We start from the raw sequence: 22,530 nt of genomic DNA on the forward strand, positions 1-22,530 counted from the left end.
TGCCCGTGCTGGTCCCAGAGCTGGAGGCTGCACTTCCCAGCTGAGGGGGCTCTGATTCATCCCAAAATCCTCCCGGCTCAGCTGGAGACACCCTTTCCCCCAGGAAAGGAGCATCTCAGCAACTTTTTCTAAGGGAAACCTGGACTGGTGCCCCAGTGCCGGTGGGCTCTGGGCTCTTCCCTCATCCCGCAGCAATTTTCCACCTGGAGAAAACCACCCGTTTCTCCCGTTTTTTTTCCCCCCACGGTTGTTTATCTTTGCGACAGAGCCCCCGCCCTTGCCCGAGGGCTCTTTCACCCCCGAAGTTTGGGGCGCTCATCATTTCTTCCCTTTGTTTCGCCTCCCCTGGAATCGTTCCCGGGTGGAATTACCGCGTCACTCGAGCCCCGGGCTCCTCAGTCGCCCCGTCTGGGCTCGGGCTGGCCCTGCCCTGCCCCGGGTGGCCGCTGTCCCCTCCCTCCGGCTTGGATTCCCCTTTGTCCGCCTCCTGAATTATTCACGGCGCGGAAAACGAACCGCGGGCCGTCCCTTTGTCCCTTTGTGTCGCACCCCCTGCAGTCCCTTTGTCCCTTTGTGTCCCCCCCGCAGTCCTTTTGTCCCTTTGTGTCCCCCCGCAGACGAACCCGCCGTGCTGGAGCCGGAGGAGCTGGACAGGAGGGCGCTGAGGGGCGGGACGGGGCTGGAGCCGGACACGGTCTCGCTGGCCTCTGTCACCGCTGTCACCACCAATGTGTCCAACAAGAGGTGAGGGCACAGCCCCCCCCACAGCCGTGTGGCACTGGTATTGTCCCTGACATGGTCCCTGTCCTTGTCACTGTCCTCACCCCTGATGTGGTCCCTGTCCTTGTCCCTGTCCTTGTCCCTGTCCTTGTCCCTGTCATCGTCCCTGTCCTTGTCCTTGTCATGGTCCCTTTCATTGTCCCTGACATTGTCCCTGACATCATCCCTGTCCTTGTCCCTGACATCATCCCTGTCCTTGTCCCTGACATCGTCCCTGTCCTTGTCCCTGACATTGTCCTCATCCCTGACATTGTTCCTGTCCTTGACCCTGTCCTTGACCCTGTCCTTGTCCCTGACATCATCCCTGTCCTTGTCCCTGACATTGTCCTCGTCCCTGACATTGTGCTTGTTGTCCCTGACATGGTCCCTGACATCATCTCTGACATCATCTCTGACATCATCTCTGACATCATCTCTGACATCATCCCTGTCATTGTCCCTGGCATCGTCCCTGACATCATCCCTGTCATTGTCCCTGACATTGTCCTCATCCCTGTCCTTGTCCCTGACATCATCCCTGACATCATCCCTGTCATTGTCCCTGACATTGTTCCTGTCCTTGTCCCTGACATCGTCCCCAACATCGTCCCTGACACCGTCCCTGTCCTTGTCCCTGACATTGTCCCTGTCCTTGTCCCTGACATTGTCCCTGTCATTATCCCTGACATCATCTCTGTTGTTGTCCCTGACATCGTCCCTGACATCATCCCTGTCATTGTCCGTGACATGGTCCCTGACATTGTCCCTGACATCATCCCTGACATCACTGCCCCCTGGAGCCAGTGGGGTAAGGGTTGTTTTGGGGGTTCCTGCTGCAGAGATCACCCCCATTCCGGGGGGTTCCAGAGCCAGCAGGGTGTGGGTTGCTTTGGGGGGTACCCGCTGCAGAGATCGCCCCCATTCCAGGGGGTTCCAGAGCCCCCCGGGGTTGTGTCCCTGGGATTCCAGCAGAGCAGGAGCTCCCGGGGTGACCCTGGGATTTCTGTGTCACAGCCCGGGGCGAGGGCACCGGGAATGGCTTCCCACTGCCAGAGGGACAGGGGGAGGGAATTCTTCCCTCTGAGGGTGGGGAGGGGCTGGGCTGGAATTCCCAGGGAAGCTGTGGCTGCCCTTGGATCCCTGGCAGTGTCCAAGGCTGGGCTGGAGCAGCCTGGGCTGGCGGGAGGTGGAACCACACGGTCATTCCCACCCGAACCATTCCATGGCTCCCTGAATCCCACCGGGGGTTTCTCCCTCCCCTCCAAAGGTCCAAGCCCGACATCAAGATGGAGCCCAGCGCTGGCAGGCCCATGGACTACCAGGTGGGTGACAACGGGGGGGTCACAACCAGGGCGTGGGGGGACCCTCTCACAGGGAACAACCTCCTGCTGGGCTCCCACACCCTGCGCTCTCCAGGCGGGACTTCCCAGGAGCTGGAATTCGGATGGTGGAGTGACAAACCCCAGATGAGGTTGACGAGCTGGGTGTGGTCTCTGGGGTGTGGAGCCCAATTAAGCCCAAATGAAGCTCTCCCAGGTTCTCCTTGGAGCAGCCTGGGATGGTGGAAGGCGTCCCAGCCCCTGGCAGGGAACTGGGTGACCCTCAGGGTCCCTTCCAGCCCCACCCACCCTCTGCGGGGTTCTGTGATCCCATTGTTTGGTCCCACTGCCCGAGCTCTGATCCAGGATAAATCCATGTGATTCCCACCTTTCTCGAAGCCCCCACCCTCTGGGGCCGAGACAAGGGGGAATTCCCGGGATCTCCAGCATCCCACACCCCCCTGGGATGTGCCCGGGAGGCCCCGGATCCGCCGCCCCTGCCGGGAAAACGCCTCCAAAGGAGGGGCAGGGAGAGGAATCCCGGCCCTGGAGGCGAAGGTGCCCCCCAAATTCCCCCCCTGTGCCCAGGTCAGCGTGACCATCATCGAGGCCCGGCAGCTCGTGGGGCTCAACATGGACCCCGTGGTGTGCGTGGAGGTGGGCGAGGAGAAGAAGTTCACGTCCATGAAGGAGTCCACCAACTGCCCCTACTACAACGAGGTGGGGCTGGGCTGGGGGGGCACTCCCGGGGCTGCTCTGCCCTCGGGGAAGGGGCATCGCCCATCCCCTGGCGCTGCTTTGGGGTTTAACCCCCGCCACGGGGTGGAATCCGGGCGGGAATTGGAGCCTTCGGCCCTCCGGGGTTGGCGGGAGGTGCCCCCGGGCTCACTTGGGATGGATCATCCTCGGCTTTTCCAAGGGTTCAGTGCTTCCCTCAGCCCCCCCCCGGGGTCCAGAGGTCGGCGTTGGGGTCCCAGGGGCGCGTCCCGGGGGCTGCAGGGGCTCCTCCGGGGCGGTCACGGCTGCTCCAGGGGGTTTTCCGACCCCGGGGATCCCCCCCTGACGGCTCCTCCTTCCCTTCCAGTACTTTGTCTTCGACTTCCACGTCCCCCCCGACGTCATGTTCGACAAGATCATCAAGCTGTCCGTGAGTGAGGGCCGTTCCTTCGGCCTTTCCCTGGGATTTGGGGAGCAAACGGCCCCTTTCGGGAGGGATTTGAGCTCCTGGGTGGGAGATTCCCAACAGGAACCGAGGGGTTCCCTCCCACAGCCCCCCCCTGGCTGGCAGAGCCCCCAGTCCCTCCTTCCCTCAAATCCTGGATCCATCCAGCCCCTTCCCTCAAATCCTGGATCCATCCAGCCCCTTCCCTCAAATCCTGGATCCATCCAGCCCCTTCCCTCAAATCCTGGATCCATCCAGCCCCTTCCCTCAAATCCTGGATCCATCCAGCCCCTTCCCTCAAATCCTGGATCCATCCAGCCCCTTCCCTCAAATCCTGGATCCATCCAGCCCCTGAATTCCCTCAAATCCTGGATCCACATGGCTCCTTCCCTCAAATCCTGGATCCACAGAGACCCTTCCCTCAAATCCTGGATCCACAGAGACCCTTCCCTCAAATCCTGGATCCGTCCAGCCCCTTCCCTCAAATCCTGGATCCATCCAACCCCTTCCTCAAATCCTGAATCCATCCAGCTCCTGAATTCCCTCAAATCCTGGATCCACCCAGCCCCTTCCTCAAATCCTGGATCCACCCAGCCCCTTCCTCAAATCCTGGATCCATCCAGCCCCCGAATTCCCTCAAATCCTAGATCCATCCAGCTCCTGAATTCCCTCAAATCCTGGATCCATCCAGCTCCTGAATTCCCTCAAATCCTGGATCCATCCAGCTCCTGAATTCCCTCAAATCCTGGATCCATCTACGTCCTTCCCTCAAATCCTGGATCCATCCAGCTCCTGAATTCCCTCAAATCCTGGATCCATCTACGTCCTTCCCTCAAATCCTGGATCCATCCAGCTCCTGAATTCCCTCAAATCCTGGATCCATCCAGCTCCTGAATTCCCTCAAATCCTGGATCCATCCAGCTCCTGAATTCCCTCAAATCCTGGATCCATCCAACTCTTGAATTCCCTCAAATCCTGGATCCATCCAGCTCCTGAATTCCCTCAAATCCTGGATCCATCCAGCTCCTGAATTCCCTCAAATCCTGGATCCATCCAGCTCCTGAATTCCCTCAAATCCTGGATCCATCCAGCTCCTGAATTCCCTCAAATCCTAGATCCATCCAGCTCCTGAATTCCCTCAAATCCTGGATCCATCCAGCCCCTGAATTCCCTCAAATCCTGGATCCATCCAGCCCCTTCCCTCAAATCCTGGATCCATCCAGCTCCTGGATTCCCTCAAATCCTGGCTCCATCCAGCTCCTGAATTCCCTCAAATCCTGGATCCATCCAGCTCCTTAATTCCCTCAAATCCTGGATCCATCCAGCTCCTGAATTCCCTCAAATCCTGGATCCATCCAGCTCCTGAATTCCCTCAAATCCTGGATCCATCCAGCCCCTGAATTCCCTCAAATCCTGGATCCATCCAGCCCCTTCCCTCAAATCCTGGATCCATCCAGCCCCTGAATTCCCTCAAATCCTGGATCCATCCAGCCCCTGAATTCCCTCAAATCCTGGATCCATCCAGCTCCCGAATTCCCTCAAATCCTGGATCCATCCAGCTCCCGAATTCCCTCAAATCCTGGATCCATCCAGGTCCTTCCCTCAAATCCTGGATCCATCCAGGTCCTTCCCTCAAATCCTGGGTCCATCCAGCTCCTGAATTCCCTCAAATCCTGGATCCATCCAGCCCCTTCCCTCAAATCCTCGATCCATCCAGCCCCTTCCCTTAAATCCTTGATCCATCCATCCCTCAAATCCTGGATCCATCCAGCCCCTTCCCTCAAATCCTGGATCCATCCAGCCCCTTCACTCAAATCCTGGATCCATCCAGCCCCTTCCTCAAATCCTGGATCCATCTACCTCCTGAATTCCATCAAATCCTGGATCCATCCAGTTCCTGAATTCCCTCAAATCCTGGATCCATCCAGTTCCTGAATTCCCTCAAATCCTGGATCCATCCAGCCCCTTCCCTCAAATCCCAGCTGCCAACCCCTCCAGGTGTCCTTGGAGTCCCACACAGCCCCAGGAAAAGGGATCAGCTCCTTTCCCATCCCACCCCGAATGCCTCTGGAAGGATCCTCGTGGCTCCCGGGGCACGGGAACGGGAACCCGACCGGTTTTCCCATCTGGAATTCCAGGTGATCCACTCGAAGAACCTCCTGCGCAGTGGGACCCTCGTGGGCTCCTTCAAGATGGACGTGGGGACCGTTTATTCCCAGCCCGGTAGGGAATTTGGGAATGCTGCTGGGATTGGTCCCTGCAGGGGAACAGCCAGGGAGGGGCTGCTTTCCTTGGAAAGCCCCTTCAGGCTCTGGAATGTGCTCCAAGCTCTCCCGGGATCCTTCCCTTCTCCAGCCTGGCCATTCCCAGCTCTCCCAGCCTGGAGCCAGAGCCTGCCATTGGATCCATCCCCAGCCCAGCTCCTCCCTGGGAAGGAGTTCCGGGAACAAGGGGGTTCCCTGGGAATCTCGGCACTCAGGGCAGGGTCTCCCTTCCCCTGTCCTGCCTTTTCCATCCCCACATTGCAGAAAAATCCCTCTGAATGGATCCTTTATCATAGAATCCTGGAATGGTTTGTCCCCAGTGTCCCCTCTCGTCCCCAGTGTCCCTTCCTGTCCCCAGTGTCCCTTCCTGTCCCCACTGTCCCTTTTTATCCCCAGTGTCCCCTCTCATCCCCAGTGTCCCTTTTGTCCCCAATGTCCTTTCCTGTCCCCAGTGTCCCCTCTCACCCCCAGTGTCCCCTCTCATCACCAGTGTCCCCTCTCCCCCCCAGTGACTCCCCTCACCCCCAGTGTCCCCTCTCACTCCCAGTGTCCCCTCTCACCCCCAGTGTTCCCCTCTCACCCCCGGTGTCCCCTCTCACCCCCTGTGTCCCCTCTCGTCCCCAGTGTCCCTTCTCATTCCTAATGTCCCTTTTGTCCCCAGTGTCCCCTCTCACCCGCAGTGTCCCCTCTCACCCCCGGTGTCCCTCTCACCCCCAGTGTTCCCCTCTCACCCCCCGTGTCCCCTCTCACCCCCCGTGTCCCCTCTCACCCCCCGTGTCCCCTCTCCCCCCCAGTGTCCCCTCTCACCCCCAGTGTTCCCCTCTCACCCCCAGTGTCCCCTTTTGTCCCCTCTCACCCCCGGTGTCCCCTCTCCCCCCCAGTGTCCCCTCTCCCCCCCAGTGTCCCCTCTCACCCCCAGTGTTCCCCTTTTGTCCCCAGTGTCCCCTCTCCCCCCCAGTGTCCCCTCTCCCCCCCAGTGTCCCCTCTCACCCCCAGTGTCCCCTCTCCCCCCCAATGTCCCCTCTCCCCCCCAGTGTTCCCCTTTAGTCCCCAATGTCCCCTCTCACCCGCAGTGTCCCCTCTCACCCCCGGTGTCCCCTCTCACCCCCAGTGTCCCCCTCTCACCCCCAGTGTCCCCTCTCACCCCCAGTGTTCCCCTTTTGTCCCCAGTGTCCCCCCTCACCCCCCGTGTCCCCTCTCGTCCCCTCTTGCAGAGCACCAGTTCTACCACAAGTGGGCCATCCTGTCGGACCCCGAGGACCTCACGGCGGGGCTCAAGGGCTACCTCAAGTGTGACATCGCCGTGGTGGGCAAGGGGGACAACATCAAGACCCCCCACAAGGCCAACGAGACGGACGAGGACGACATCGAGGGGTGAGGAGGCTCCTGGGGCCACCCAGACCCCGCTGGGGGCGGATTTTCCTGATCCTTCCCCCCTGGGATTGGGGCTGAACTGCCCCTGGTGCCCACCCTGGACTGTGCCAGGAGCCAGAGGGGACAATCCTGGTGTCTCCAGGGGCAGGACATGGGGCCAGGGGACAGCAGGCAGAGCCCTGTCCCTCCTGTCAGTCAGAACTGGACAGGACACAGGTCCTGGTGTTGGTCCCAGTGACAGCAGGCACAGCCCTGTCCCTCCTGACAGTCAGAACTGGGCAGGACACAGCTCCTGGTGCTGGGACAGGCACAGCAGGCACAACCCTGTCCCTCCTGACAGTCAGAACTGGGCAGGACACAGGTCCTGGTGACAGCAGGCACAGCCCTGTTCCTCCTGTCAGTCAGAACTGAGGGGACACAGGTCCTGGTGCAGGTCCTTGAGTGGGAAGGCGGTTTGGGATGGGGTGGGATGGGATGGGATGGGATGGATGGGGTGGGGTGGGATGGGATGGGATGGGATGGGATGGGATGGGAGGGGATGGGATGGGATGGGAGGGGATGGGATGGGATGGGATGGGATGGGAAGGGATGGGATAGGACAGGGTCTCATCACCCACCGGAAAAGCAGAGGGAGGTCTGGATGAGGTTTTCCCTCAGGCCCTTCAACTTCCCAGAGCTCTCCAAAGGGTGGAACCAAACCCCAGGAACAAAACCCCAAAGTCCTGAAACAAAAATCAGGAGCTTTCCAGAGCTGACTCCAGCCCCAGAACACTCCAGGGCCATTAAGTTTCCACTCTGCCCCTCAGCCTCTCCCCACACGGAATCCTGGAATTGCTCGGGTTGGGAATGACCTCTAAGGTCCAGTCCAACCCTTATTAGTCAGAATCCCAGACCAGGAGCAAAAAATACCAGCCCAGCTCTCCTGACTTCTTGAGGGGGCTCGAGGCACCCCCTGGGCTGTTTTGGGCACCCCCTGGGCTGTTTTGGGCACCCCCTGGGCTATTTTGGGCACCCCCTGGGCTATTTTGGGGCACCCTCTGCACTATTCTGGGCACCTCCTGGACTATTTTGAGCATCCCCTGGGCTATTCTGGGCACCCCCTGGACTATTTTGGGCACCCCCTGGACTATTCTGGGCACCCCCTGGACTATTTTGGGTACCTCCTGGACTATTTTGGGGCACCCCCTGCACTATTTGGGTACCCTCTGGACTATTTTGGGGCACCCTCTGCACTATTTTGGGTACCTCCTGGACTATTTTGGGGCACACCCTGCACTATTTGGGTACCCCCTGGACTATTCTGGGCACCCTCTGCACTATTTTGGGTACCCCCTGGACTATTCTGGGCACCCCCTGGACTATTTTGGGTACCTCCTGGACTATTTTGGGGCACCCCCTGCACTATTTGGGTACCCTCTGGACTATTCTGGGCACCCTCTGCACTATTTTGGGTACCTCCTGGACTATTTTGAGCACCCCCTGGACTATTCTGGGCACCCCCTGGACTATTCTGGGCACCCCCTGGACTATTTTGGGCACCCCCTGCACTATTTGGGCACCCCCTGGACTATTCTGGGCACCCCCTGGACTATTCTGGGCACCCCCTGGACTATTCTGGGCACCCCCTGCACTATTTTGAGCACCCCCTGGACTATTTTGGGCACCCCCTGGACTATTTTGGGCACCCCCTGGACTATTCTGGGCACCCCTTGCACTATTTTGGGTACTCCCTGCACTATTTTGGGTACTCCCTGGACTATTCTGGGCACCCCCTGGACTATTCTGGGCACCCCCTGCACTATTTTGAGCACCCCCTGGACTATTTTGGGCACCCCCTGGACTATTCTGGGCACCCCTTGCACTATTTTGGGGCACCCCTTGCACTATTTTGGGCACCCCTTGCACTATTTTGGGCACCCCCTGGACTATTTGGGGCACCCCTTGCACTATTTTGGGGCACCCCCTGGACTATTTGAGGCACCCCCTGGGCTATTTGGGGCACCCCCTGGACTCTTTGGGGCCATCATTCCATGCTCTGGTGGTGGCGTTATCCCACTTTTTCACGGAATGAAAGAAGGGTTTGGGTGGGAAGGGATCTTAAAGCTCATCCGACCCCAAAGGGCACCTCCCACCAGCCACGGAAAAACTTTGGCTCTGGAAAAACTTTGGCTCCCAGCCTTCCCTCGGGGCCCTTTTCTTGCCCTGGAGGAGGAAAAACCACCCGTGCCATAAAACCAAACCGGTGGAGTTTATTCCTTCCCCCAAAACAATCCCCCTGGACCCCGACAAAGAGAAGGAGACTCTCCCAACATCCCACTCGCCCCATTCCCATGGGATTGGTGCACGGGGAGTGGGGCGGCCTCCCCCCAGCAGGTCTTTTATGGAACCCCAAAGGTCGGAGGAGCCCTCCAGGGTCGCCCAATCCAACCTTTTTTACCCCTCTCCCCCGTGACAAACCCACGAGGGGGGGAGGCGGGGGGAGCCCCCAGCGGGGCGTTTTCCCAAGCCCATCCCTCCGGAATTCCCAGGAACCTGCTGCTCCCGGACGGGGTGCCCCCGGAGCGGCAGTGGGCACGCTTCTACGTCAAGGTGTACCGGGCAGAGGGGCTGCCCAGGATGAACACCAGCATCATGGCCAACGTCAAGAAGGCCCTCATCGGGGAGAACAAGGACCTGGTGGACCCCTACGTGCAGGTGGTGTTTGCGGGGCAGAAGGTGAGCTGGGGGGGGGACACGGGGAGGGGACACGGGGAGGGGACACGGGCAGGACGTGTACGGGGGGTCTGGGTTGTCCTGGGGATGTTGGGGTGTGTGTGGTGTCACTTTGTTATCCTTGGTTGTCCTGGGGATGTTGGGATGTGTGTGGTGTCCCCTGGTTTGCCTGCAGATGTTGGGATGTGTGTGGTGTCACTTTGTTATCCTTGGTTGTCCTGGGGATGTTGGGATGTGTGTGGTGTCCCCTGGTTTGCCTGCAGATGTTGGGATATGTGTGGTGTCACTTTGTTATCCTGGAGATGTTGGGATGTGTGTGGTGTCCCCTGGTTGTCCTGGAGATGTTGGGATGTGTCTGGTGTGCCCTGGTTTGCTCTGGTTGTCCTGCAGATGTTGGGATGTGTGTGGTGTCCCCTGGTTGTTCTGGAGATGTTGGGATGTGTGTGGTGGGCCCTGGTTTGCCCTGGAGATGTTGGGATGTGTGTGGTGGGCCCTGGTTGTTCTGGAGATGTTGGGATGTGTGTGGTGTCCCCTGGTTTGCCTGCAGATGTTGGGATATGTGTGGTGTCACTTTGTTATCCTGGAGATGTTGGGATGTGTGTGGTGTCCCCTGGTTTGCCTGCAGATGTTGGGATATGTGTGGTGTCACTTTGTTATCCTGGAGATGTTGGGATGTGTGTGGTGTCCCCTGGTTTGCCTGCAGATGTTGGGATGTGTGTGGTGTCACTTTGTTATCCTGGAGATGTTGGGATGTGTGTGGTGTCCCCTGGTTTGCCTGCAGATGTTGGGATGTGTGTGGTGTCACTTTGTTATCCTGGAGATGTTGGGATGTGTGTGGTGTCCCCTGGTTTGCCTTGGTTGTCCTGGGGACGTTGGGATGTGTGTGGTGTCACTTTCTTATCCTTGGTGGTCCTGGGGATGCTGAGATTTATCTGATGTCACTTTGTTTTCTTTTGTTGTCCTAGAGATGTTGAGATATGTGTGGTGTCCCCTGGTGTGCCCTGGTTTGTCCTGGAGATGTTGGGATGTGTGTGGTGTCACTTTATTATCCTTGGTTGTCCTGGAGATGTTGGGATGTGTGTGGTGTCCCCTGGTTGTCCTGGAGATGTTGGGATGTGTGTGATGTCCCCTGGTTTTCCTGCAGATGTTGGCATGTGTGTGATGTCCCCTGGTTTTCCTGCAGATGTTGGCATGTGTGTGATGTCCCCTGGTTTTCCTGCAGATGTTGGCATGTGTGTGGTGTGCCCTGGTTGTCCTGGAGATGTTGGGATGTGTGTGGTGTGCCCTGGTTGTCCTGGAGATGCTGAGATGTGTGTGGTGTCACTTTGTTATCCTTGGTTGTCCTGGAGATGTTGGGATGTGTGTGGTGTGCCCTGGTTGTCCTGGAGATGTTGAGATGTGTGTGGTGTCACTTTGTTATCCTGGAGATGTTGGGATGTGTGTGATGTCCCCTGGTTGTCCTGCAGGTGTTGGGATGTGTGTGGTGTCCCCTGGTTGTCCTAGAGGTGCTGAGATGTGTGTGATTTCACTTTGTTATCCTTGGTTGTCCTGGAGATGTTGGGATGTGTGTGGTGTGCCCTGGTTTGCCCTGCAGATGTTGGGATGTGTGTGGTGTCCCCTGGTTTGCCTGCAGATGTTGGGATATGTGTGGTGTCACTTTGTTATCCTGGAGATGTTGGGATGTGTGTGGTGTGCCCTGGTTGTCCTGGAGATGTTGGGATGTGTGTGGTTTCACTTTGTTATCCTTGGTTGTCCTGCAGATGTTGGGATGTGTGTGGTGTCCCCTGGTTGTCCTGGTTTGTCCTGCAGATGTTGGGATGTGTGTGGTGTGCCCTGGTTGTCCTGGAGATGTTGGGATGTGTGGTATGCCCTGGTTATCCTGGAGATGCTGGGATGTGTGTGGTGTCACTTTATTATCCTTGGTTGTCCTGGAGATGTTGGGATGTGTGTGGTGTGCCCTGGTTGTCCTGGAGATGTTGAGATGTGTGTGGTGTCACTTTGTTATCCTGGAGATGTTGGGATGTGTGTGATGTCCCCTGGTTGTCCTGCAGGTGTTGGGATGTGTCTGGTGTCCCCTGGTTGTCCTAGAGGTGCTGAGATGTGTGTGATTTCACTTTGTTATCCTTGGTTGTCCTGGAGATGTTGGGATGTGTGTGGTGTCCCCTGGTTGTCCTGCAGATGTTGGGATGTGTGTGATGTCCCCTGGTTGTCCTGGAGATGCTGAGATGTGTGTGGTTTCAGTTTGTTATCCTTGGTTGTCCTGCAGATGTTGGGATGTGTGTGGTGTGCCCTGGTTTGCCCTGGTTGTCCTGCAGATGTTGGGATGTGTGTGGTGTGCCCTGGTTTTCCTGCAGATGTTGGCATGTGTGTGGTGTGCCCTGGTTGTCCTGGAGATGCTGAGATGTGTGTGGTGTCACTTTGTTATCCTTGGTTGTCCTGGAGATGTTGGGATGTGTGTGGTGTGCCCTGGTTGTCCTGGAGATGTTGAGATGTGTGTGGTGTCACTTTGTTATCCTGGAGATGTTGGGATGTGTGTGATGTCCCCTGGTTGTCCTGGAGATGTTGGGATGTATGTGATGTCCCCTGGTTTTCCCCGTTTCCCCTCTCTGGGATGGGTTTGCAGCTCCCAGGGCAGCCCTGTCCCTCCTGGGGGAGGACCTGGCCGTTGTGGCCAGGTGGCATTGGCAGCCTGGGGGTGGCATTGGCAGCCTGGGTGTGGCATTGGCAGCCCGGGTGGTGAGGGGTGGCCTGGCACACCCAACCCTGCCCTGGGATCCGTGTCCTCCCGCTCCCAGGGCAAGACCTCCATCCAGAAGAGCAGCTACGAGCCCCTGTGGAACGAGCAGATCGTGTTCACCGAGATGTTCCCCCCCCTGTGCAAGAGGATCAAGGTCCAGATCCGGGACTCGGACAAGGTCAACGACGTGGCCATCGGGACCCACTTCATCGACCTGAGGAAGATCTCCAACGAGGGGGACAAGGGTAAAGCTGGAGGGGGGGACACACTGGGCTGCCCCCTTCCCTTTGGCAGAGTTCCCAAAATACTCCAGGCTCCTTCCCCACCCCTGGGCACGGCTGGTGCCCACCCAGAGAGGCTCTGGGGTGCTGGAAGGGTCTCCTGGGATCGCTGGAGCTCAGGAAAACCAGGCCCTGTCCCACCCTGTCCTGAGCCCTCCGTGCAATCCCGGGAAGCAAAGACACCCAGGAGCAGTTGGCCCCTTCCAAAAAAAATGAGTTGCCACCGATGGGCGAGCGCTGGAGGGTTCCCCCCCGCCCACCCCAACCCCAAAATCCAGGGGCAGAGCTGGGAGAGCAGAGCTGGGTTGGGAGAGGCACCGATGGGAGGTTCTTCTTCCTTGGAGCCCAAAGTGGGGAATTACTCAGTGGGAGACTTGAGTGTCCTTGGGCTGTGCCCTGATCTGTCCAATCCCTGATTTCCCTGAAAAACTTCCCTGGAAAAACAGGAGGCTCGGGGGGAGAACCTTTTCCTGCCCCACAACTCCCTGCCAGGGGTCCCAATTCCCAGGGAACGAGGGACAGGAGGAGAGGGAACGGCCTCCAGCTGTGCCAGGGGAGGCTCGGATGGGATATTGGGAACAATTCCCACATGGAAAGGGCTGTCAGGCACTGGAATGAACTTCCCAGGGCAGGGGTGGAGTCGCCATTCCCAGATGGATTTCAGATCCCTGTGGATGTGGCCCCTGGGGACACGGGTCAGGGGTGGTCTTGGCAGTGCTGGGAATGCTTGGATTCTGTGATCTCCAAGGGTTTTTCCAACCTGAACCATCCCTAAGGATCCTGTGCCATCCTGGCACTGTCCCAGCTCTCCACAATTCCCTGGAAGGAAGTTCCAGGAGGGTCCCCAATTCCCAGGGAACAAGGGACAGGAGGAGAGGGAACGGCCTCCAGCTGGGCCAGGGGAGGCTCAGGTTGGACAGGAGGAGGAATTTCCTGCTGGAAAGGGTGGTCAGGCACTGGCAGGGGCTGCCCAGGGAGGTTTGGAGTGCCCAGCCCTGGAGGTGTCCCAGGAAGGCCTGGCCGTGGCACTCAGTGCTCTGGGCTGGGGGACAAGGTGGGGATGGGGCACAGGGGGGATCCATGGGCTGGGAGGGCTTTTCCCACCCGGAAAAGGGTTTTAATTTGTGCCCGGGCATAAAGGTCACAGGACACGTGCAGGCCGTGTTCAGGTGTTACAATTTATAAATACTGCCCAACCAATCCAAGTTTTGTCCATCCCGTGGCTCTTGCCCTGGTCCACCCCCCTGGCCCATCCCCTGGGAGTTGGGTCTGGGGGGCTTTTCTTCATCATCTTCATCTTCTTCAGAGCACAGAGAGCACACGGTTCACCCAGTTCTTGACTGTTCTCTTGTGGTTCAGGGTTAGATGTCCTCAAAGAGAAGAGGCCCTGCCTTGACAGAAAAAACTAAGCATTTTCTACTGGAATTCAGGGGTAGGATCGATTTGGGGAACATGGAAAGGGGTAAGAGGGTTGAGGAATGTGTGAACCACTTGTGCTAAAGGGCGAGGAATATAATACAGCTACTTCTAAAATCTACTTCTGCCATAACTCTGCACGTAAAGCTTATAAAAATCACGAAAATCATAAAAAAAAAAACACTAAAAGGGTCTTAAGGCATCACCGTGCCCGTTCCGTGCCCCCGCAGGCTTCCTGCCCACCTTCGGCCCCGCCTGGGTGAACATGTACGGCTCCACCCGCAACTACACCCTGATGGACGAGCACCAGGAGCTCAACGAGGGGCTGGGGGAAGGCGTCTCCTTCCGCGCCCGGCTGCTGCTGGGCCTGGCCGTGGAGATCCTGGACACCACCAACCCCGAGGTCAACGGCTCCACAGAGGTGCAGGTGGAGCAGGCCACGGCCGTGGCCGAGGTCGGTCCTGCCCCGGGGGGAGTTTGGGGCTCGGGGGGCTCGGGGGGGGGGTGTTGTCTTGGGCCTCAGTTGTCCCTGCAGGGGTTGGAGAGGGATGGGGTTTAAGGTGCCTTCCGGCCCAAACCGTTCCGTGGTTCCTGTGATCTCCTGAGCTCTGAGGTGTCGGGAGATGGACAGGGACAATGAGGCATCCCATTGTGGGTTCTGGGCTCATTCCAGTGCTCACGTTCCTTAGGAATTCTGGGCAGAAGGAATGTTGGAGTGGATTGTTTCTCTGGCCCTGGCACAGCTTTCCCAGGAAGCTCTTGGATCCCTCGGAGTGTTCAAGGCTGGGTTGGAGTGATCTGGGATAGTGGGAGGTGTCCCTGCAGGGTTTGGAATGGGATGAGCTTTCAGATCCCTTCCAACCCAAACCATTCCATGGTTTCCTGTGATCTCCTGAGCTCTGAGGTGTCGGGAGATGGACAGGGGCAATGAGCCATCTCACTGGGGGTTCTGGGCTCATTCCAGTGCTCAGGTTCCTTAGGAATGCTGGCAGAAGGAATATTTGAGTAGGAACTCTGGACAGAAGGAATAGGATGGTTTTTCTGGCCCTGGCACAGCTTTCCCAGGGAAACTGTGGCTGCCCCATCCCTGGGAGTGTCCAAGTGTCTGGGGATAGTGGGAGGTGTCCCTGCAGGGTTTGGAATGGGATGAGCTTTAAGATCCCTTCCAACCCAAACCATTCCATGGTTCCTGTGATCTCCTGAGCTCTGAGGTGTCGGGAGATGGACAGGGACAATGAGGCATCCCATTGTGGGTTCTGGGCTCATTCCAGTGCTCACGTTCCTTAGGAATTCTGGCAGAAGGAATATTTGAGTAGGAGCTCTGGACAGAAGGAATGGGATCGTTTCCCTGCCCCTGGCACAGCTTTCCCAGGGAAGCTGTGGCTGCCCCTGGATCCTGGGAGTGTGCAAGTGTCTGGGGACAGTGGGAGGTGTCCCTGCAGGGTTTGGAATGGGATGGGATTTAAGATCCCTTCCAACCCAAACTATTCCATGGTTCCTGTGATCTCCTGAGCTCTGAGGTGTTGGGAGATGGACAGGGACAACGAGCCATCTCACTGGGGGTTCTGGGCTCATTCCAGTGCTCACATTCCTTAGGAATTCTGGCAGAAGAAATGTTGGAGTGGGATTGTTTCTCTGTCCCTGGCACAGCTTTCCCAGGGAAGCTGTGGCTGCCCCATCCTTGGGAGTGTCCAAGTGTCTGGGGACAGTGGGAGGTGTCCCTGCAGGGTTTGGAATGGGATGAGCCTTAAGATGCCTTCCAACCCAAACCATTCCATGGTTTCTGTGATCTCCTGACCTCTGAGGTGTTGGGAGATGCACAGGGACAACGAGCCATCCCACTGGGGGTTCTGGGCTCATTCCAGTGCTCAGGTTCCTTAGGAATGCTGGGCAGAAGGAATGTTGGAGTGGGATCGTTTCTCTGGCCCTGGCACAGCTTTCCCAGGAAGCTCTTGGATCCCTGGAAGTGGTTCAAGGCTGGGTTGGAGTGACCTGGGATAGTGGGAGGTGTCCCTGCAGGGTTTGGAATGGGATGGGATTTAAGATCCCTTCCGACCCAAACCATTCCATGGTTTCTGTGATCTCCTGAGCTCTGAGGTGTCGGGAGATGGACAGGGACAATGAGCCATCCCATTGTGGGTTCTGGGCTCATTCCAGTGCTCAGGTTCCTTAGGAATTCTGGCAGAAGGAATATTTGAGTAGGAGCTCTGGACAGAAGGAATGGGATCGTTTCCCTGCCCCTGGCACAGCTTTCCCAGGGAAGCTGTGGCTGCCCCTGGATCCTGGGAGTGTGCAAGTGTCTGGGGACAGTGGGAGGTGTCCCTGCAGGGTTTGGAATGGGATGAGCCTTAAGATCCCTTCCGACCCAAACCATTCCATGGTTCCTGTGATCTCCTGAGCTCTGAAGTGTTGGGAGATGGACAGGGATAATGAGCCATCCCACTGGGGGTTCTGGGCTCATTCCAGTGCTCAGGTTCCTTAGGAACTCTGGGCAGAAGGAATGTTGGAGTGGGATCGTTTGTCTGGCCCTGGCACAGCTTTCCCAGGGAAGCCCTTGGGTCCCTGGAATTGTCCAAGACCAGGTTGGAGCTACCTGGGATAGTGAAAGGTGTCCCTGCAGGGTTTGGAATGGGATGGGATTTAAGATCCCTTCCAACCCAAACCATTCCATGGTTCCTGTGATCTCCTGAGCTCTGAGGTGTTGGGAGATGGGCAGGGACAATGAGCCATCCCATTGTGGGTTCTGGGCTCATTCCAGTGCTCACGTTCCTTAGGAATTCTGGCAGAAGGAATATTTGAGTAGGAACTCTGGGCAGAAGGAATAGGATCATTTGTCTGGCCCTGGCACAGCTTTCCCAGGGAAGCTGTGGCTGCCTCTGGATCCTGGGAGTGTCCAGGTGTCCAGGGATAGTGGGAGGTGTCCCTGCAGGGTTTGGAATGGGATGGGATTTAAGATCCCTTCCAACCCAAACTATTCCATGGTTCCTGTGATCTCGTGAGCTCTGAGGTGTCGGGAGATCAACAGGGACAATGAGCCATCCCATTGTGGGTTCTGGGCTCATTCCAGTGCTCACGTTCCTTAGGAATTCTGGGCAGAAGGAATATTTGAGTAGGAACTCTGGACAGAAGGAATAGGATGGTTTTTCTGACCCTGGCACAGCTTTCCCAGGGAAGCTGTGGCTGCCTCTGGATCCCTGGGAGTGTCCAAGTGTCCGGGGACAGTGGGAGGTGTCCCTGCAGGGTTTGGAATGGGATGAGCTTTCAGATCCCTTCCGACCCAAACCATTCCATGGTTCCTGTGATCTCCTGAGCTCTGAGGTGTGGGGAGATGCACAGGGACAATGAACCATCCCACTGGGGGTTCTGGGCTCATTCCAGTGCTCAGGTTCCTTAGGAACTCTGGGCAGAAGGAATGTTGGAGTGGGATCATTTCCCTGGCCCTGGCACAGCTTTCCCAGGGAAACTGTGGCTGCCCCTGGATCCCTGGGAGTGTCCAAGTGCCCGGGGATAGTGGGAGGTGTCCCTTAATCAGAAGGCATTCCAATGAAATCCTTAATTAAACCCCCTGGAACGAGCCAAGAGGCGGGAGAGGAAACCCTTGGGATGCTGAAAGTGGCACCTCCCCCCGAGGGTGCCCAGGGGTGCTGGGGGTGCCCCCCTGTGCCCCCACCCGCCCCTGATCCCCGTGACTTCTCTCTCCCGCAGAACTGCACCGGGAAGATGGAGGAATTCTTCCTCTTCGGGGCCTTCCTGGAGGCCACCATGATCGACAGGAGGGTGGGGGACAAGCCCATCAGCTTCGAGGTCACCATAGGTGGGCCGGGGGCTCCGGGGGGGAGGGTTGATCCAAAGCCTGGCTGGTGGGAAGGTCGGGATCCAAGGATGTTCTTCCCAGTTTTCCACGGCTGCCCAGGCGGGGCTCTGGGTTTGGGGAGCAGGGGATGGACATGGGCCAGGGGGGACCCAGACTGACTGAATTCAAACTTGTCCCAGACTGAATTCAAACTTGTCCCAGACTGAATTCAAACTTGACCCAAAAGGAATTCAAACTTGGCCCAAACTGAATTCAAACTTGTCCCAGACTGAATTCAAACTTGTCCCAGACTGAATTCAAACTTGGCCCAAACTGAATTCAAACTTGGCCCAAACTGAATTCAAACTTGGCCCAGACTGAATTCAAACTTGGCCCAGACTGAATTCAAACTTGGCCCAAACTGAATTCAAACTTGGCCCAGACTGAATTCAAACTTGTCCCAGACTGAATTCAAACTTTTCCTAGACTGAATTCAAACTTCTCCCAAATCGAGTTAAAACTTGTCCCAAACTGAATTCAAATGTGTCCCAAACTGATTTAAAACTTCTTGTCCCAGACTGAGTTAAAACTTCTCTCAGACTGAATTCAAACTCATCCCAAATGGAATTAAAACTTTTCCTAGACTGAATTCAAACTTGTCCCAAACTGAATTCAAACTTCTTCCCCCAAACTGAATTCAAACTTGGCCCAGACTGAACTAAAACTTCTTCTCCCAGACTGAATTCAAACTTGTCCCAAACTGAATTAAAACCTCTCCCACACTGAATTCAAACTTCTTCTCCCAAACTGAATTCAAACTTGTCCCAAACTGAATTCAAACTTGTCCCAAACTGAATTAAAACTTCTTGTCCCAGATTGAGTTAAAACTTGTCCCAGACTGAATCAGATCCCAGAAGCGGGGCCGGGCTGGAGTCACGACCCTGTGAATTTATTCCACCTTTTTGTGTTGTTTTTTTCCCCTTGAGGTAACTATGGCAACCAGGTGGACGGAGTGGACAAGCCCGTGCGGAGGAGGAGGAAGGAGGGAGGGGACGAGGAGGAGTCGGAGCTGCTGCAGAATTCCAGCGAGGAGGAGGGGGATGAGGATGGAGAGCTGGTCTCAGTCTCCTCCTCCCCACCCATGAAACCCCTGGTCACTGACAGGTCCGTGAATCCCCCCGAGCATTCCCAGGGCATTGGAGAAAGAGGGAATTCTCCTCCCGGGATACCCTGCACAGGAACATCCTTCATCCCCACCCGGGTGGGCCCCCGAACTCCGGGCTCTGGGATCCCTTCAGGGATCTCCCCCCATGGCAAAGAGGAGCTGGGAAGGGGTTGGAGCAGCAGGAATGGCTGAGGGAGCTGGGAAGGGGCTGGAGAACAGGGAATGTCTGAGGGAGCTGGGAAGGGGCTGTAAATCCAGGAATGGCTGAGGGAGCTGGGAAGGGGCTGGAGAACAGGGAATAAGGGAGCTGGGAAGGGGCTGGAGAAGCAGGAATATCTCAGGGAGCTGGGAAGGGGCTGGAGAACAGGGAATAAGGGAGCTGCGAAGGGGCTGGAGAAGCAGGAATATCTCAGGGAGCTGGGAAGGAAGTGGAGAACCTGGAATGGCTGAGGGAGCTGGGAAGGGGCTGGAGAACAGGGAATGTCTCAGGGAGCTGGGAAGGGGCTGGAGCAGCAGGAATGTCTCAGGGAGCTGGGGGGGCTCATCCCGGAGAAAAGAGGGATCGGGAGAGATCTTTTTCCGCAGGTTTTTCAGGCTGTAACCCACAGGTTTTTCAGGCTGTAACTCGCAGGTTTTTCAGGCTGTAACCCGCAGGTTTTGAGGCTGTAACCCGCAGGTTTTGAGGCTGTAACCCACAGGTTTTTCAGGCTGTAACCCGCAGGTTTTTTGGCTGCAACCCACAGATTTTCAGGCTGTAACCCGCAGGTTTTTCAGGCTGTAACCCGCAGGTTTTTCAGGCTGTAACCCACAGGTTTTGAGGCTGTAACCCGCAGGTTTTTCAGGCTGTAACCCGCAGGTTTTTCAGGCTGTAACCCACAGATTTTCAGGCTGTAACCCACAGATTTTTAGGCTGTAACTCACAGGTTTTTCAGGCTGTAACCCACAGGTTTTTCAGGCTGTAACCCGCAGGTTTTTCAGGCTGTAACCCACAGATTTTCAGGCTGTAACCCACAGATTTTTAGGCTGTAACTCACAGGTTTGTCAGGCTGTAACCCACAGGTTTTTCAGGCTGTAACCCGCAGGTTTTGAGGCTGTAACCCACAGGTTTTTCAGGCTGTAACCCGCAGGTTTTTCAGGCTGTAACCTACAGGTTTTTCAGGCTGTAACTCACAGGTTTTTCAGGCTGTAACCCACAGATTTTCAGGCTGTAACCCACAGATTTTCGGGCTGTAACTCACAGGTTTTTCAGGCTGTAACCCGCAGGTTTTGAGGCTGTAACCCACAGGTTTGTCAGGCTGTAACCCACAGGTTTTGAGGCTGTAACCCGCAGGTTTTTCAGGCTGTAACCCACAGGTTTTTGAGGCTGTAACCCACAGATTTTTCAGGCTGTAACCCACAGGTTTTCAGGCTGTAACCCGCAGGTTTTTCAGGCTGTAACCCACAGGTTTTTGAGGCTGTAACCCACAGGTTTTTCAGGCTGTAACCCGCAGGTTTTGAGGCTGTAACCCACAGATTTTTAGGCTGTAACTCACAGGTTTTTGAGGCTGTAACCCACAGGTTTGTCAGGCTGTAACCCACAGGTTTGTCAGGCTGTAACCCACAGGTTTTTCAGGCTGTAACCCGTGGGTTTTTCAGGCTGTAACCCACAGGTTTTTCAGGCTGTAACCTGTGGGTTTTTCAGGCTGTAACCCACAGGTTTTGAGGCTGTAACTCACAGGTTTTTCAGGCTGTAACCCACAGATTTTCAGGCTGTAACTCACAGGTTTGTCAGGCTGTAACCCACAGGTTTTGAGGCTGTAACCCGCAGGTTCTGAGACTGTAACCCGCAGGTTTGTTGGGCTCTAACCCACACATTTTTCAGGCTGTAACCCACAGGTTTTTCAGGCTGTAACCCGCAGGTTTTCAGGCTGTAACCCACAGGTTTTTCAGGCTGTAACCCGCAGGTTTTTCAGGCTGTGATCTCCCCCCCGTCTCCCCTCTCCTCCCACAGGAACTACTTCCACCTGCCCTACCTGGAGCGCAAGCCCTGCGTGTACATCAGGAGCTGGTGGCAGGACCAGCGGCGCCGCCTCTACAACTCCAACATCATGGACAAGATCGCAGACAAGCTGGTCAGTGCGGGGGGCACAGGGTTGGGGGGTACATCTGGGGCATGGGGGTGGCATAGGCAGCCCGGGGTGTGCCCTGTGCCACCCCCTGGTCACTCAGCAGGGACAGGCACGGCCAGGAGAGCTGGGATGGGAACGGGGGGGGGTGTTTCCAGCCCCAGGGGACAAATCCCAGGAGGTCATCGGGGCCTCTGGGGGTCACAGCCTGGTGTCCCCAGTCCTTGGGGGTCACAGCCCAGTGTCCCCAACCCTTGGGGTCTCTGGAGGTCACAGCCCGGTGCCCCCAGTTGTCAGGGCCCCTGGGGGTCACAGCCTGGTGTCCCCAACCCTCGGGGCCTCTGGGGGTCACAGTCCAGTGTCTGCAGTCCTTGGGGGTCACAGCTTGGTGTCCCCAACCCTCGAGGGTCACAGCCTGGGGTCCCCAGCAAAGGGGACGGGGGGAGGTTTTGTCACCTGGGCTGGAGGGATGAACCCCTCATGTGGCACAGCCTGGAGAAGGGAAGGATCCTGGGAGAGCTTGGAGCCCCTTCCAGAGCCTAAAGGGGCTCCAGGAGAGCTGGAGAGGGACTGGAAACAAGGGCTGGAGGGACAGGACACAGGGAATGGCTTCCCACTGCCAGAGGGCACGGACAGATGGGAGATTGGGAAGGGATTCCTGGCTGGGAGGGTGGGGAGGGGCTGGGCTGGAATTCCCAGAGAAGCTGTGGCTGCCCCTGGATCCCTGGCAGTGTCCAAGGCCGGGCTGGAGCCTCCTGGGATAGCGGGAAGTGTCCCTGCCAGCAGCAGGGTGCGGGAATTAAATGATCTTCCAAGTCCCTTCCCACCCCAAAATCCTGTCATTTCCCAATTCCCAGCCCCAGTTAATTCCCAAGGAGCCCCTGGGAGAGCTCCCCACGGGCAGGGCTGGGCAGGGGGTCCATCCCAGGGGGTTTGGGGCCTCTCCCACAGGCCCCGAGCCGGGGGCCAGATCCGATCCCTGGGAATTCCGCAGGAGGAAGGACTCAACGACGTGCAGGAGATGATCAAGACGGAGAAGCCGCACCCGGAGCGGCGGCTCCGAGGGGTCCTGGAGGAGCTGAGCGGGGGCTGCCAGTGAGTGACACGGGGACAGGGGACACAGGGGACACAGGGGGCACGGGGCAGGGCCCCAGGCCCCAGGAGGGTCAGCTCAGCCTGCCCTGTCCTTGGGATGAGGGGACACCCTTCCCTGAGCCCTTCCCTGTCACCTTCCCTGTCACGCTTCCCAGCCACCCTTCCCTGTGTCCCTTCTCTGTCACCTTCCCTGTGACCCTTCCCTGTCACCTTCCCTCTCACCCTTCCCCTTCCCTGTGTCCCTTCCCTGTGTCCCTTCCCTGTGTCCCTTCCCTGTCACCTTCCCTGTATCCCTCCCCTGCCACCCTCCCCTGCCACCCTTCCCTGTGTCCCTTCCCTATCACCCTT

At 57.2% G+C, this 22,530-nt stretch overlaps 1 protein-coding gene across 28 annotated transcripts in view; it reads left to right on the forward strand.

The window, feature by feature from the left end:
- OTOF (otoferlin) overlaps window positions 1-22,530 on the forward strand; it is a 130,974-nt gene that overhangs the window by 51,593 nt on the left and 56,851 nt on the right. For all 28 annotated transcript variants that reach the window (XM_051773766.1, XM_051773770.1, XM_051773768.1 and 25 more), the window contains exons 7-19: window positions 618-744; window positions 2,027-2,081; window positions 2,667-2,798; window positions 3,163-3,225; window positions 5,379-5,463; window positions 6,719-6,878; window positions 9,407-9,593; window positions 12,386-12,572; window positions 14,255-14,478; window positions 17,730-17,838; window positions 18,804-18,981; window positions 20,973-21,093; window positions 22,082-22,182. In XM_051773766.1, coding sequence (XP_051629726.1) covers window positions 618-744; window positions 2,027-2,081; window positions 2,667-2,798; window positions 3,163-3,225; window positions 5,379-5,463; window positions 6,719-6,878; window positions 9,407-9,593; window positions 12,386-12,572; window positions 14,255-14,478; window positions 17,730-17,838; window positions 18,804-18,981; window positions 20,973-21,093; window positions 22,082-22,182 — 1,729 coding nt within the window. The remainder of the gene's footprint in view (window positions 1-617; window positions 745-2,026; window positions 2,082-2,666; window positions 2,799-3,162; window positions 3,226-5,378; window positions 5,464-6,718; window positions 6,879-9,406; window positions 9,594-12,385; window positions 12,573-14,254; window positions 14,479-17,729; window positions 17,839-18,803; window positions 18,982-20,972; window positions 21,094-22,081; window positions 22,183-22,530) is intronic.

This window comes from Manacus candei, unplaced genomic scaffold (assembly GCF_025592945.1).
Source record: "Manacus candei isolate 608988 ecotype Guabito, Panama unplaced genomic scaffold, ASM2559294v1 h1tg000177l, whole genome shotgun sequence".
Classification (NCBI taxonomy): Eukaryota; Metazoa; Chordata; class Aves; order Passeriformes; family Pipridae; genus Manacus; species Manacus candei.